This window comes from Ambystoma mexicanum, chromosome 11, assembly GCF_040938575.1.
Source record: "Ambystoma mexicanum isolate Mex_15411 chromosome 11, UKY_AmexF1_1, whole genome shotgun sequence".
Taxonomy (NCBI): domain Eukaryota; kingdom Metazoa; phylum Chordata; class Amphibia; order Caudata; family Ambystomatidae; genus Ambystoma; species Ambystoma mexicanum.
This window is the reverse complement of record NC_090934.1, coordinates 1,376,775,105-1,376,788,193: the sequence shown is the minus strand read 5'-3', so window position 1 is coordinate 1,376,788,193 and position 13,089 is coordinate 1,376,775,105. Positions and strand designations below refer to the sequence as shown.

General features: G+C 44.1%; 1 protein-coding gene across 2 annotated transcripts in view; it reads left to right on the top strand.

Annotated features, from left to right (window-relative positions):
• USP8 (ubiquitin specific peptidase 8) overlaps window positions 1-13,089 on the top strand; it is a 1,053,131-nt gene that overhangs the window by 162,683 nt on the left and 877,359 nt on the right. For both annotated transcript variants that reach the window (XM_069624966.1, XM_069624967.1), the window contains exon 3: window positions 9,174-9,318. In XM_069624966.1, coding sequence (XP_069481067.1) covers window positions 9,174-9,318 — 145 coding nt within the window. The remainder of the gene's footprint in view (window positions 1-9,173; window positions 9,319-13,089) is intronic.

The window sequence follows — 13,089 nt, the reverse complement described above, 5'->3', positions numbered from 1 at the left end:
CACCTTGAAACTGGAGGAGAACCATCTACGGTTCTGGAAGCTCCTCAAGACCTTCCTCTTCGCCTCTGCCTTTGCCCCTCTTCTTCCCTGCTGATCTGCTTTCTCTCTCAGCAATGCTGCACCTGGCCACCCTCTGTCCATCGGGCCCAGGTACCTGCTCACTCTGCCACCCTCCTGCACTGCCCCCTGGCCACCCCTTGCACTGGGGCCTGTATCCGTACCCATACAGCCCCCCCACTCTTTGTCTGCACTGATCAGATACTACCTGTCTGACTAACCTTGCACTTTCCCCTCACAGGCTGCACTACCACTGTTATAGATCACCGTATTTATTTATTTATTATTTATCTTGTCCTCTCTTATGCTCTGCACTTTCCAATTTCTCCCTCCTCCCATGTACTTTCCCTACCCCATGCACTTGCACGTTATCAATGTCACTGGGCCTAGTAAGATCGTTGTTTGTTTCTCTCCCCTGTTCCGCTCCCTTTGCCTGGTCGCGCTCTGAAACGCCTGTGTATGAGCATGATATAAATAAAATATCAAATCTCATTGATATCAAGGCTGCTAGGCAGAGACAAAGTGTTTCATGTCAGCTGACTGAAACCACATTAAATCAGGAATTACTTGGTGCTAGCTCTGGTAACTGACCGTTAAATCCCCCTCCCGGACCTGCAACACACAGAAGCCACAGATGAGGCTATTGGAGGGGGAGGGGTTCAAATCTCCTCTGAAGTAACAGGATAGCAAATGCAAGATTTACGGTGGCCTCTCAAGTGGTTAATGGCTATACAGGGGTGGAATCCAAAGCTCTTGCATTTGGACATTTCCGTACAAGGATTGACCATGAATATGCAGCATAAACCTGGATTGCAACACCCAAGTGCTGATGCTCTCGGTAGGTACAGTCGCCTTGGTGATGAGCCAACCCTTTAGAAGGATTTGTTCAGCCCTTTTTTTCTGGGAGAGTGGCGGGAGTGACCGAATGCCACCTGCGCAGGGAGGCAGTGCTGAGTTTTAAAATTATGCTAGTGACTCTCGCTCAGAAAGAGAGATCTGCTAATCAGGCATTGCTTTATTATATTTATATTTGCTTTAAACCCTGCTCAAACTCCAGGCACTACTGGAGTGAAATACTGCAAAATCGAGCGGAAGCGAAGCGGAAGTGAGAGAAAGTGTATGTCGGAGTTCGGCGAGGAAAGGCACAGCGATCCTTGCAAAAAGTGGTAAAAGGTTCAAGTTTAAAGTGGTGCTAAGTGGAGCTGTCTGGAGTTTGCTGCGGTTTGTGTAGGAAGATTGCTGAGTCCCTAGTGGCGAATGAAAACCGTTGCTAGTTCCCGAGGTGCCCGCATATAACTTCAGGTAAGGCGTGGTAGTGTGTGCAATATGCCTGCTTCTGGAGCAGAAATTGCGAGTGAAAATTTGCTAACGGACAATCACAGCATGTTCCTTAGCACATTATCTCTGACGGACTGTGTATTTAATGCCCAGGTGCTCGGGGACAACGGTAATGCCCAGGTGCTCGGGGACAATGGGGAGTGGGAGCACAAAATTGAAGATGAACGATTAGTGAACTTATACCAGCGGCCGATTGCTTGTGCTGAAGTGTTTGCCGCGAAAGCCCAGGAGGGCCAGCGGCCCACTCTCTGCGGAGCTACCCTTCTCCCAAGGATGCCTAATATGCAGGGTGATTTAAATGAGCAAGGGGGGCATGTTAAACCTAGGGTACCAGCTGTTTCAGTGGCAGTAATGTCTGATCTAGAATCTAGTACATCCATATACCGACAATACAGGCGCTGGCAGCGCAAAAAGAATGTACAAGCCTCTTGGAGGATACGGCCATTGATAATCTGGACAACTATCCTGAAAGCCGGTTTGAAGCTGATCAACCACTTACAGCATCTATCGGCACAAGTGAGAGTGTGGGCGAGCAAACCTCTGTGTCAGTAAGTGGCTGTAATGCAGACCTAGCAGCCCACTTAGCAAAAGAATTAACAGAACTGACCAGAAAAATCGCACAACAGAAAAGAATTAGCCTGTCTTGTGTTAAAGAAAGGCTCTTGGCGTTGGATGAATTGCTGAAACAGGCGATAAGAGTGCAGAGTTACAGGAGCTCGGAAAGGGATTGACAGCTCCTTCCCTCCCCCCCCCCACCGGGAACTTATGAGAGACAGGTGATGCTGAAGTCAGTCCAGCAACAGACTGATCAAATCGACCAAGAGTCTGCCCAGCCGCAGATAATACATGATGAAGATGTCGCAAGAAAAAGAACGTAAAACCCTTGTTATAAATGAGGAGGACATTCTGCAAAGTGAAAGGGTTGTATGTGGGGAGCTCAGGGAGGAATCTAGGACGCAAGATGAGACTGAGGAAAGAGTGATTGTTCAATGCCCTCATCAGCCTCCTCCCTCCACACATTGGGGAAGTTTCAATGGAATAAGTGGAAATCGTGGGGCAATCGCAAGTTGACGAACAAGCTTACTTCCAGGAGATGGTGATGGCATCCTTGTCAGCATCTTTAACACTGTTCGCTAAGCTCTATGAGGTCCTCTGTAATACCTTGCAGGATAAATCGACCATTATTGCTGCCATGTATAGTAAAATGTAGCGATTGGAAATACTGGCGAGTAAGGTCGACTCTCGGCTGGACAAGGAGGCAGAAACCTCAGCAAGGTGGCAAAACCGTCTGTGTGACTTGGCGAGGCGAGAAATGGCTGATAAATCCTTATTGATGGACGCACTATTAGAAGATTGCCGATGGATACAAGCCCATTATAAACAGCCAAAGGAAATGGATAGAGACCCCATTGTGCAATCATTAAGTGAAAAAAGAAAGGCTCGTCTGAGGAGGTAATTACGATTCCGTCCAACCACTTTGAGCCACTCAGTACTGCAACTGAGGAAGACATTTTTGCTCTGTTTAAATCAAATAAGACAAAGGAGGTCATTAAAAATCCTATGACTGACCAAAGAAAAAATATGCAACAGGCTAAAAAATCAAAAAATGTCATCTATGCCTAAAAGGAAGTGAAATGGCTCTAGAGCGTTCTTAAGGAATCCGCGCTCACCTCCGCCAACGGATGATAGACCAACATCTAAACATGCAAGGAAAGGGCTCACGTTGCCGTTGGTGGAAGGGGCTGGTGATGTGGCATTTCAGGAGCCGCCTAGATCAGAGGAAATAGTTGAATTGTCTGATACCTGCCTAAGTGATTTAATTGCAGAAATCGGGTAGTGGAGGAAGATGACAGTTGGAATAATATGAGTTCCTCTGGGTTGAAATTGAGAACCAAATGACCCTAGCTACTCAACCTCTGAGTGCAGTAAAGCCTAAATCCATCCCCAAGCAACTGCCCCACCTAGCTTCGAACGGCCCAGTGAGGTTTAGAACATTGGAGGAAAAGAGAATGAATAACCACAAAGAAACCGGGCAAAAGGCCAGTGTAAGAGGGGTGGGCTCTAGCCCCAAAGGAAGAAGAGGGCAGTGGGACCACTTCACAGAAGGAACAAAAGCAACCAACGAGCCCCGGCCACTGGAACGTCTAATGCCAGTCCCAAGATCTACTTGGAAAGAGTCATTGAGGGCTCAAAGTCTACGATATTAAACAGAAGACATTTTTCAGACTGCTGCAATGCATCCTCCCACAAAGACAGATATCATTAGCTGATATCAAAATTGTGGAATTTGTTCTAGGTAAGCAGACAGATTGGGTTATTCTGCATCTTGCCTCACAGTCCAAGAAAGACCTCCTACTATCTCTAAATCAAAGGTTCCTCCGCCTGGGGTACGATATAAGTGAATACCGTGAGAGAATTAGAGCAAACTGAAACCAAGCGACAGAATTAAAGAAAAAACAAAAACGGACACAAGACAGACTTCACTGAAAACAGGAGGCAAAACCTCAAGTAAGACCATGAATCTAATGAAGTCAGAGCCTCTTTCTTTATCTGAAAAGGACATTGAAGTTTACAGTCGAAAACCAGAAAATACAGAAAAATCTAAACAGAGACGAATCGGTTGCAGCAACCAAAGATGCTAGTGCATGGGAACTGGCTATCTGGGGCCCTGGAAAAGTCGGGAAGGGAATAGACTAATAGCCAAGACCATTTGAAAGATCTCAGAATTATCTCATGGAACACGTGAGGATTTCAAACGCTGTTTGGTGAAAAATCCCTGCTTCTGGAACAGTTCAACATGTTCTGTTTCCAAGAAACATGGTTAAGATCTGTGCCACAGTGTGAAGGGTTTGTTGCTTACTTAAATCCAGCTCTGAAAGGAATAATTGGATGGCCTTTTTCAGGACTCTTGACTCTTGACTCTTGATGTGATCTGGGATCTGGTTTAATTGTTACAAGTATTGAGTACCCAAATCCATATGCCCAAATTATGACTCTTAACAAGAGCAATGGATAGGAACTGTGCCACTTATCTCATTGTCAACATCTACTGGAGAGTCAATCTGACCAAAGAAATCAAATTTATAGAGTCGATTTTTAGTGCGATGGGTAAGGTGGTCAGGGATTGGGATGACGCTAAAATAATTCTATGCAGGGACTAAAACATCAAACTCCTTAACAAGGAAGGTTCCTCTCTATTGGAGTGTGAATGGGATAAGAGCTTGAAAATGGATACTGGGCATGCATGGGTGAGCTATGTGTATGCTGAACGCACAAACTAAGGGTGATATCCCGGGACGATGTACGTGGTGCTGTGGGGCTCAAAAATCCTGCATTGATTGCTTTATATCTGAGAATCTGAGGCAGTGTGTGAATCGCTTTGAGATACTACAGCAAAGATCTAGTGACCATGATCTGTTAGCAGTCTCGATCTCGGTATTGGAACCAACAAAGCGATTGGATAAAATGGGGGGGAAGTAGAGCTGGAATGGGGTAAGAATCGTCTGAGGCTGAAAGCTCCAGACATCGCTCAAATTACTAGTCGGTATAAAGCTCTTACCAAAACCTAACCAAATAGCGTAGAATTCCTGGGAATCCTGAAGCAATAAATTCTGAAACATAATGGTATGGGAAAAGGCAATTGGGTCTGGAAACATCCATATGATTTTGACCTGCTGATGATGAGACGAGATATTGGTACCCCAATTAGAAAGCTCCACAGAGAGAGAGGCCCATTTAAGAAGGAAATAATGCAAAAAGCTAGGCATAAATATTGAAATTGGCTAACTTCTTCTAGAATAGGGAGAGCCCAAAGGAATGCAGAGCACATGTTAAAAACGGTCTGTGCAAAGAATATCCAAAACCTCTGGAAGCTGATAGAGCTGATTTCATAAGTATGGTTTTCGAAGAGGCATGGGTTTCCCACTACACTGCCCTATTTGCTTACCCTGGTAGGGTGGAAAAGGAGAAAGGTGATGCCATTACACCAAGTTGGAAATTCCATTTCGGTGAGGAAGAAGCCCTGAGGATGATTGGTAATTTGAGCTCATCTAGGGGGGCTGGGCCGGATGGACTATCCAATCAAGTATTGAAAAAAAATAAGGGGCTATGGGGAAAACTCCTGGTTACTATATTTGCCCAAATTATGCAAAATAAGGTGATTCCATCCACTTGGAGAGAAGCTAAAATCGTCCCCATCTTTAAGAAAGGAGATAAGGCGGATCCCAAGAACTACCACCCTATCACACTCTTAGATTCAGTGGGGAAACTGTTTGCGACAGTTTTACTAAGAGACTTAAAGGCATGGGCCATCAGAAGGGGAATCCTGGACCCGAGACAAACTGGATGTGTCAAGGGAGTTGGGACTCCACTCAACCTCTTTATTATTAACATCCTTAAAGAGGGAGCCTTGGACACTAAAACCTGCTTATACTAAGCGTTATGGACCTAGAACAGGCTTTCGACGGTGTCATTAGAGAAAAGCTATGGTCCAAGTTTCGAGCTTGGCAATGTCCTGTCGACCTGGTCGAGGCCATGGAGGCTTTGTATTCCAACACCTCGGTAAAGATTTGTCTCTCAGAGAAGGGATTTACCAGGAAGATCCTGACCTTCCGCGGGCTAAAGTGTCCCCTATCTCCCTTACTATTGGGTCTTTACATCGCTGACCTGAGCGATTCTCAGAAAAATGTGTCTACTTTCCCCCAAAAAATAAACTAGGTGGAAGTGCCCTGTATTCTATTTGCGGATGACTTGGTCTTTCTGGATTTGATGCCAATTGGCCTTCAGCGGCGGACTGGGACATTTGACAAATATCTAGCATAAAATGGCATGAAGGTCAATGTGGCAAAATCCAAGATGGTGACGATGAAGTCGGCCCGCAAAAAGAAAGATTGTGGTTTCACATGGAGAGTGGGTGGAAAACCGCTTGAAATAGTGAATTCCATAAAATATCTAGGGGTTTTAGTAAATAGAAACCTGGATGAAAAAGGACAGTAAGTATGACCATTTAAGGTCCAAGTTAATCTCATTCAACAATCAGGGAAGGGCTTTGCACCGTCGATATGGGAATTTCTCAGTGGTGCTGATTGTCTCGTTTTACAAACAAAAGGTTGCCCAGATCCTTACCTATGGGGCAGAGGCTGTGTTACAACTGCCTTCGCAAATCTGGGAGAGGCTGAAAGCCTATTTATGGAGACCATTATTAAAACTCCCAAATGCACTGTCTGTCTTCAATCAGACATGAACTGAGATTACAGTTGCTTGACTCTCTGGTCCTTTGGAAGACAATAGCCCTATATAGAAAGTACACATATGAACACGCAGTTATTCGCTTTGATATTTTTGAATTGAACAAAGAAAGACAAGATCGATATGTAACCCAAAGGTGAACAAAGGTGGAAACGATTCGGGCCCTTCGGAGTCCCTCTTCCCGTTTCATGGCAGCCGGAGAAGTGAGGAGTCGGCAGCTGCGGCGGCAGCCAGCCTGCGCCGCCACAACAAGCGGGTAAGTGGGGGGGCGTGAAGGGGTAAAGGAAAATACTGAAAAAAGGGACGGAGGCTGGGGGGAAGATGGCGGCGGGAGGAGCCGGCTGTCAGGTGGGAAGGAACGCTGGTTTTTACCGGCAGTTCAATCCCACTTTCCTAGTCACCTGATTGGCTGCCCCCCCCCCCCCCCCATCATGGAGCTAATGAGGCTAATTCTTAGGACTTCTGTTAGGGTTAGCATAAATGGTCCCATGCACAGTGGACCATCAGGCAAGGACCAGGTAAGGGTTTGCGTGTAAGTTTGTGTTTGGACTTAATAAGCAAAAGGAGTCCTAAATAGAGCAGATGTTAGCAGACAGAACATCGTTGGATGCAAACTGATGCATAACGTGTTTATTTAAAGTGTCAAACCCTTGTACCCTACAATGCATCCACCCATTAATGATCTGCCTGTGCCTTATTGCAAAACGGCAGTTGCAGAGGCTCGCTGAAGAGGCTATAGGCGGCTGCCTAATATCGCAGGGCTAAAACATTTTAAATTCCAAGTTACTAGCAATGCATACAAAGGCTTGGTCCTCTTAGTTCCCCACATACAGGACACTCCATGTATTACTCGCCAATCAACTCACTATCAGACGGATGAGCCGGATTATAAATGAGTCGGGAGTTGGCCTCTCAAAGCTAACTTGAAGGGCAACAATTTACATATCTATATTGAGTTCAACATTGGATTATCTCGTCTGCCCTCTCATCAGTTATGGGCAAGGGGGCGTTCTGACCCAGCAGCCCTTAACAACACAGGAACCAGATTTCAATACACTCATTGCCCTTAACACTTCCGCATATTGCTTGTATTCTCTCTGAGGCACAGTACTTCCAATGGAAGCTCAGCTTCCCTCCACTCTGGGTCCTCGCTCCTGACAAGAACACTGTAGCTGTAGCAGTCCAACTGCTCATTGCTGAAGCTCTTGAGCTTGGAGTCTAGGGAACTGGGATTGTTGCACTGTGCCTCAGTTGGGGTCTGGCAGGCCCCCTAGACTGCTGCAGATGGCTTTATCCAGTAATCATTTGTCCTCTATGGACACGTCTGGCCAGATCGGCCAGACCCACATCCTGACCTTCGACCTCTCCCAGCCCAATCACCCACCATCAGGAGGTCTTTAAACGGCTAGTTTATGGAAAATATGTTAATTGGTTAAACCAATAGCAGTGCTTCTCTACCTCGATACAGCAGCTCGGCCTACTTATAGAATCTAAATATGTATTGATTAATAGACAATCATTTTATGACTGATAAATCGATAACATGATATATTTACAAAATCGAATTTATTCCTGTTCAGGTGTGGATCACATAGCTCAAATCTCCACCCTGCAAATTGCACTGAGGATAATGGGGCAATCTGAATTGTACCACACCAGTTCTAGGCCAGACAGATGCCCTTTTTGTGCTACTTCCAGGTCTCAGCACCAGCTCTTCTCTGATCTCTTCTTAGAGAAATCAGAAACGGGTTGAACCCTGTGCAGGAAGACTCCTTGGTCCAGATGTCCCTCTTTCCCCCAAGTCCGTCTTCACCACCTGGTTGGAAAGAGTTTAAGCTGGCGCACGGCTGCCATCTGGTGGACTGCCAAAGACAGTGCAATCAGTGCATACAAACATTTCAGAAGGGATGCTCGACCCTCTTAAAAATATACGACTGTGCAGTGGTCGAGTGGGTTTCGCAAGGCTTGCTTGTTGCTTGTCGTCTTGTGCAGATGGGATGTGAGTTAGCAGTTCAGGCTGGATTACCTTTTTTGGGTTGAGCCCAAGCCTAATTTGTATTTGCTGTTCCAGTTCTGTAATTGCAGAGCAGACAGACACATGAGATTGCCCAGAGCTCAAGCGATTAAGAGTGATTTCCAGCCATCATTCTAAATGTATAGTCTGAAGCAAATGATTATAATAACGCTAGGTTGAAAAAGGTGTTGTAGTGAAGTGTTACATACATTCTCTTTGAAGTTGACAGCAGAATTCACTTTCTGGATCCTCAACATGGCTTGACAAATGTAAGCAAAAGCTGGTTCTCTGTTAAGTGATGAAGCATTAAGGGGAATCATTTAGAAATCATGAATTCCTTCTCGCTTATGTGTCATTTACTCCTAATAATTGTGCATTTCAGCTTGCTTAATTTTCAGAGTGTTTTACTGAGTCTTTCCATGTGAATACTTAACAAAAATGCACTTTAGTACTATGCTGGTTATCCAGTTATGCCTGAGACGTGTTGTAATTTTCGTTTCCACTCTTTCTCGATCAGCTATGCAAATGGCGCCTCCAAGATTTTCAAGAAAGCAGAGGAGTCTAGGCTGGACAGAGATGAGGAACTGGCCTATGTCTTTTATATGAAGTACTTGTCTGTATTAAATCTTATCAAAATAAGACCGGATTTCAAACATTACCAGGTAGGATTGTACTTCTCTTTGTAAATTTAAAATGTGTACTTTTATTTTAATTTGCTATTGATAGTGAGAGTAGCGTTACAATCGATGAAAAGGTCAATGAATAGGGCTTAGCAATATATTTTTGCACCTTAGAACGTACTACTTTCTAGGCTATACTCCTCCAGTGCAAAATCGTGATGGAAGATTTCGAAACGTGGGTTTTTCAACAACACCTGACGAAGAACTAACTCGCAGTACTGTGCTACTCTTAAAAGATGCCAGACCAAACACTGGCTACCTGCTCCCTGTACAGTGGTTTGCTGCTCTCAAGCGAGGTCTGCCCCTTAATCAAATAAAATTGTAAAAAATGAAGTACAAACTAAATTCAAAATAAGTTATCAAGGCCCTTACTCACAGAGCGTTTTCCAATGGGGGTTTGCCATTCTAAAAAGCTTCTGTGATTTAGGCCCCAAGTGTTTTCTATCCGTTCAATGTGGAAGGATTTGTAACTAGTTGTTTTGTAAATATCCAATAACATCTTCTTATATTTTACTTGTTCTTTGTTTGCATCAAGCATTCAACATTGTTTTTCAATAAAATCAGTCAAAATACACTTCTACAGGCACATATCTTCTGGTCACAGCGAAAGAGATGTATTTCACTCAAACATTTGCTGGTTCATCCATGAAGAACACAAGGTACTTTTTTAGAAATTTGGGCCCTGCTACCCCGTGATGTAAATGGAAGGCATAATAGAAAAGGTAGTCCTGCCCCTAACAACAGCCCCACACCTATGAACATTCGTGCTGCCAGTGCACTAAGTTTCCCGTAGATCACTTAACTGTATTGTGGAAAAAGAAGAAAAAAGGGACCTTGTGTGATGATCTTTATGGATGAACCAGCAGATGGTGTTTACAGCATTCTTCTTTCCTGAAATGTTTATGGTTTTTACGTCAAATTTACACTTGTCCTTTCTTTGTACCACTTTTGGCCACCTCAGCCTTAAAAAGTTATTTGTTCTTTTGATGATTTTTGGGCAGCAACTTACTGAAGCTTTCCAGATGTTAGCAAATAAGGAGAGTATGGTATTGTATTCACAGTACCTTCTGTTGCTAAAATCCCATTTATTTTAGACTCTGCACTGAATATAACTAATATAGAGTTAGCTGGGTTCTGAGATTGCTGGTTGGTTTTGGATCTCTGGCATTTTACACTCTGATCTTTGGATTCTGCATATCAAGGCTTTGGAGATGTGCAAATCCGGAGTGCAAAAATTCCACGTACTGGAAGGGGCGATGCTCATTAGAAACATTTGCTGAATGGTGGAGAAACGGCTTGGATCTGACAGAGGCAGTGACCCTCATCCCACCCTTACCCATTCAGATGAGACACTGCAATGACCGTGACTATCGATCCAATGGGGCCACTGTTTTAGGTCAAGTTTCTCATAGAAGACTTGCATTGGAGGACTCTTTCCTTTTTTTGGTGAACTGCAATCTTTTCTTGTCATAGGTGGTGGCATTTCCCTTTATATGCTGTTCATTTTAGGTGCATGTCCTCTGTAAGCATGTAGAATGCCCAATTGGGGTGAGCTAGATGGGTCCAGGTACCTTGTGGGGGATCCTGGTGGGAGGTGAAAAGTGTGCGTGCATCTTCTAGGGTACAAAGACTGATATACATGAAGAATGGTGATGCATAACTGAGGGGGTGAGAGAGGCATGGAGTTAGCAGCTACATAAGGCTCGTGAATGCAAGACATGAAGCCTACATCAGCCCAGATCTCTTGCAGTGGCTGTGGACGTAAGATAGCTATACTTTGGGGACATCTTTCTGACCTATCTATCTGTTTGCCCTGACCGGAGATCTTTTCAAGTCGTATTTCCTTTTTGACATTTTTGTTTTATAGTGTTTTAGTTCACAGAACTTTACACATTTTTAATAAGAAATTATATAACGATGTACATCAATTTTAAAACATAAAACCCAAATTCCCACAAAGATTTCCATAAAACAGTAACAATTCCAAAAAATACTAAAACCAACTATATTAATAAACCCGACGATATGTTAATACTTGGAACAAAGCAGTCTCCCCTTAGCATCATACACTTGCAGGTTCTAATAAAACCTTAATTCTTAACCATAATTTAAAAAGGGACATATTTAACCTGTGATCATTGGCCATTAAGAAGTTACTCATGAGGTCATCTGTCCAGTGTACATATTCGCTCAATTAGAACCTTTTACCAATGTCCTAACTTTAGGATATTTACATGGGGTTCACAGATGAGAACTAAACTGTCACCTGCATAGATTGACAATATCATTTTATGTGACTATAGAGATAAACTCTTTTTTGTAGAATTCCCTAAGGATGGTGTTGGGAAGCGGGGACGATCGTCCCACGCCCACAAGAGGTTCCGAATGCGACACAGGCATAACAGTGTGTTGTAGATACTTGGGAAGGTTGTAAAGGAGAGGTGGGGTTGTCAATTGAAGCTGCATTGTAGGTAGATTATTATGTGACTGGTTATAGAAATGATTGAGACCCATCTTGGACTTGAGATGCTGGAACAAGTTCCTCAGGAAGGACAAGTTCAAGATGGTCACTCTTTTTCTGATCCTTTAGGCCCTCCAGCTTCAGGATTGGATGATGTCATTGGACCTGCAGGATGCTTACTTTCATGTGCCTATCCATCACAAGCACAGAAAGTACCTGAGGTTCGCCGTTACTGGTTTTCATTATCAGTTTCGAGTTCTACCATTTTCCGCCCTTGTGTTTTCTCCAAATTGATGGCAGTATTGGCAGCGAGTCTCAGGAGAGGGGAGGATTTACGTCTTATTGGCTGATCAGGGCCAATTCTCCCGAACAAACCCTTTAACATCTTAGCATAACCTGCCACTCTCCTCAAACTGGGCTTCTCCCTCAATTACAAGAAGTCCCACATGATACCATCGCAAAGACTCCAGTTCATCAGAGCAGTCCTGGATACATCCTTGGGGAAAGCCTTGCCACCCGAGGTGAGGGCTCAACACATTTTGCAGATGGTCACCAAATTCCAGAGTACCCAATGTCTTCCGGCCTTTTAATTTTTGATGTTGGGCGGCCTCATGGCATCCTGCATTTTCCTGGTGCCAGAGGCTCGCCTGGGAATCGGATCCCTCCAATAGACTCTCAGGACACAGTGGTCTCAATTCTCTGGCTTCACGTTCCAAGCAGGGTCACACAGGATCTCCTGTAGTGAGCCTGCAAGGGCAATATTGTGCTCTAGATGCAGATGGAATTACCAACAATGATATCAGACCCAAATAACCAGATAGACTCAAAAAATATGGCAAAGTACTAATTTATTGTCAGTTCAAATAAAGTATGGGAATCTGGCGAACAACAAACTGTAGTCCATGCACTCCCACTTCAATTTGTATACCGCATTGTATGTCATCTGTGATGTGGCAAACTGTAAAACCTATTGAAGGAAGAGATTGGTTAAGGGAACAGATGTATCTATATATCATATAAGTTTTAGTAAGATCACTGAAAGCCCCTTATCTAAAAGGCATGCCTTGAACCACCTCTAAATACGTATAATACAGATTGTAGCAGAGTAACAGCACATAGACCCGCTGATTGGTTGACATGCTCTCCCAACCTTGGACTTTCAGCTCGTTAGCAGCACATAAGCGAAATGAAACTCTGGTGCATAGAGCAATGCCTGATTACTACCCACTTGCCCAATTAGTCTTTCATCTATCATCGGTCAATCCCCATGCCAAGACTGCTTCTTTATAGCT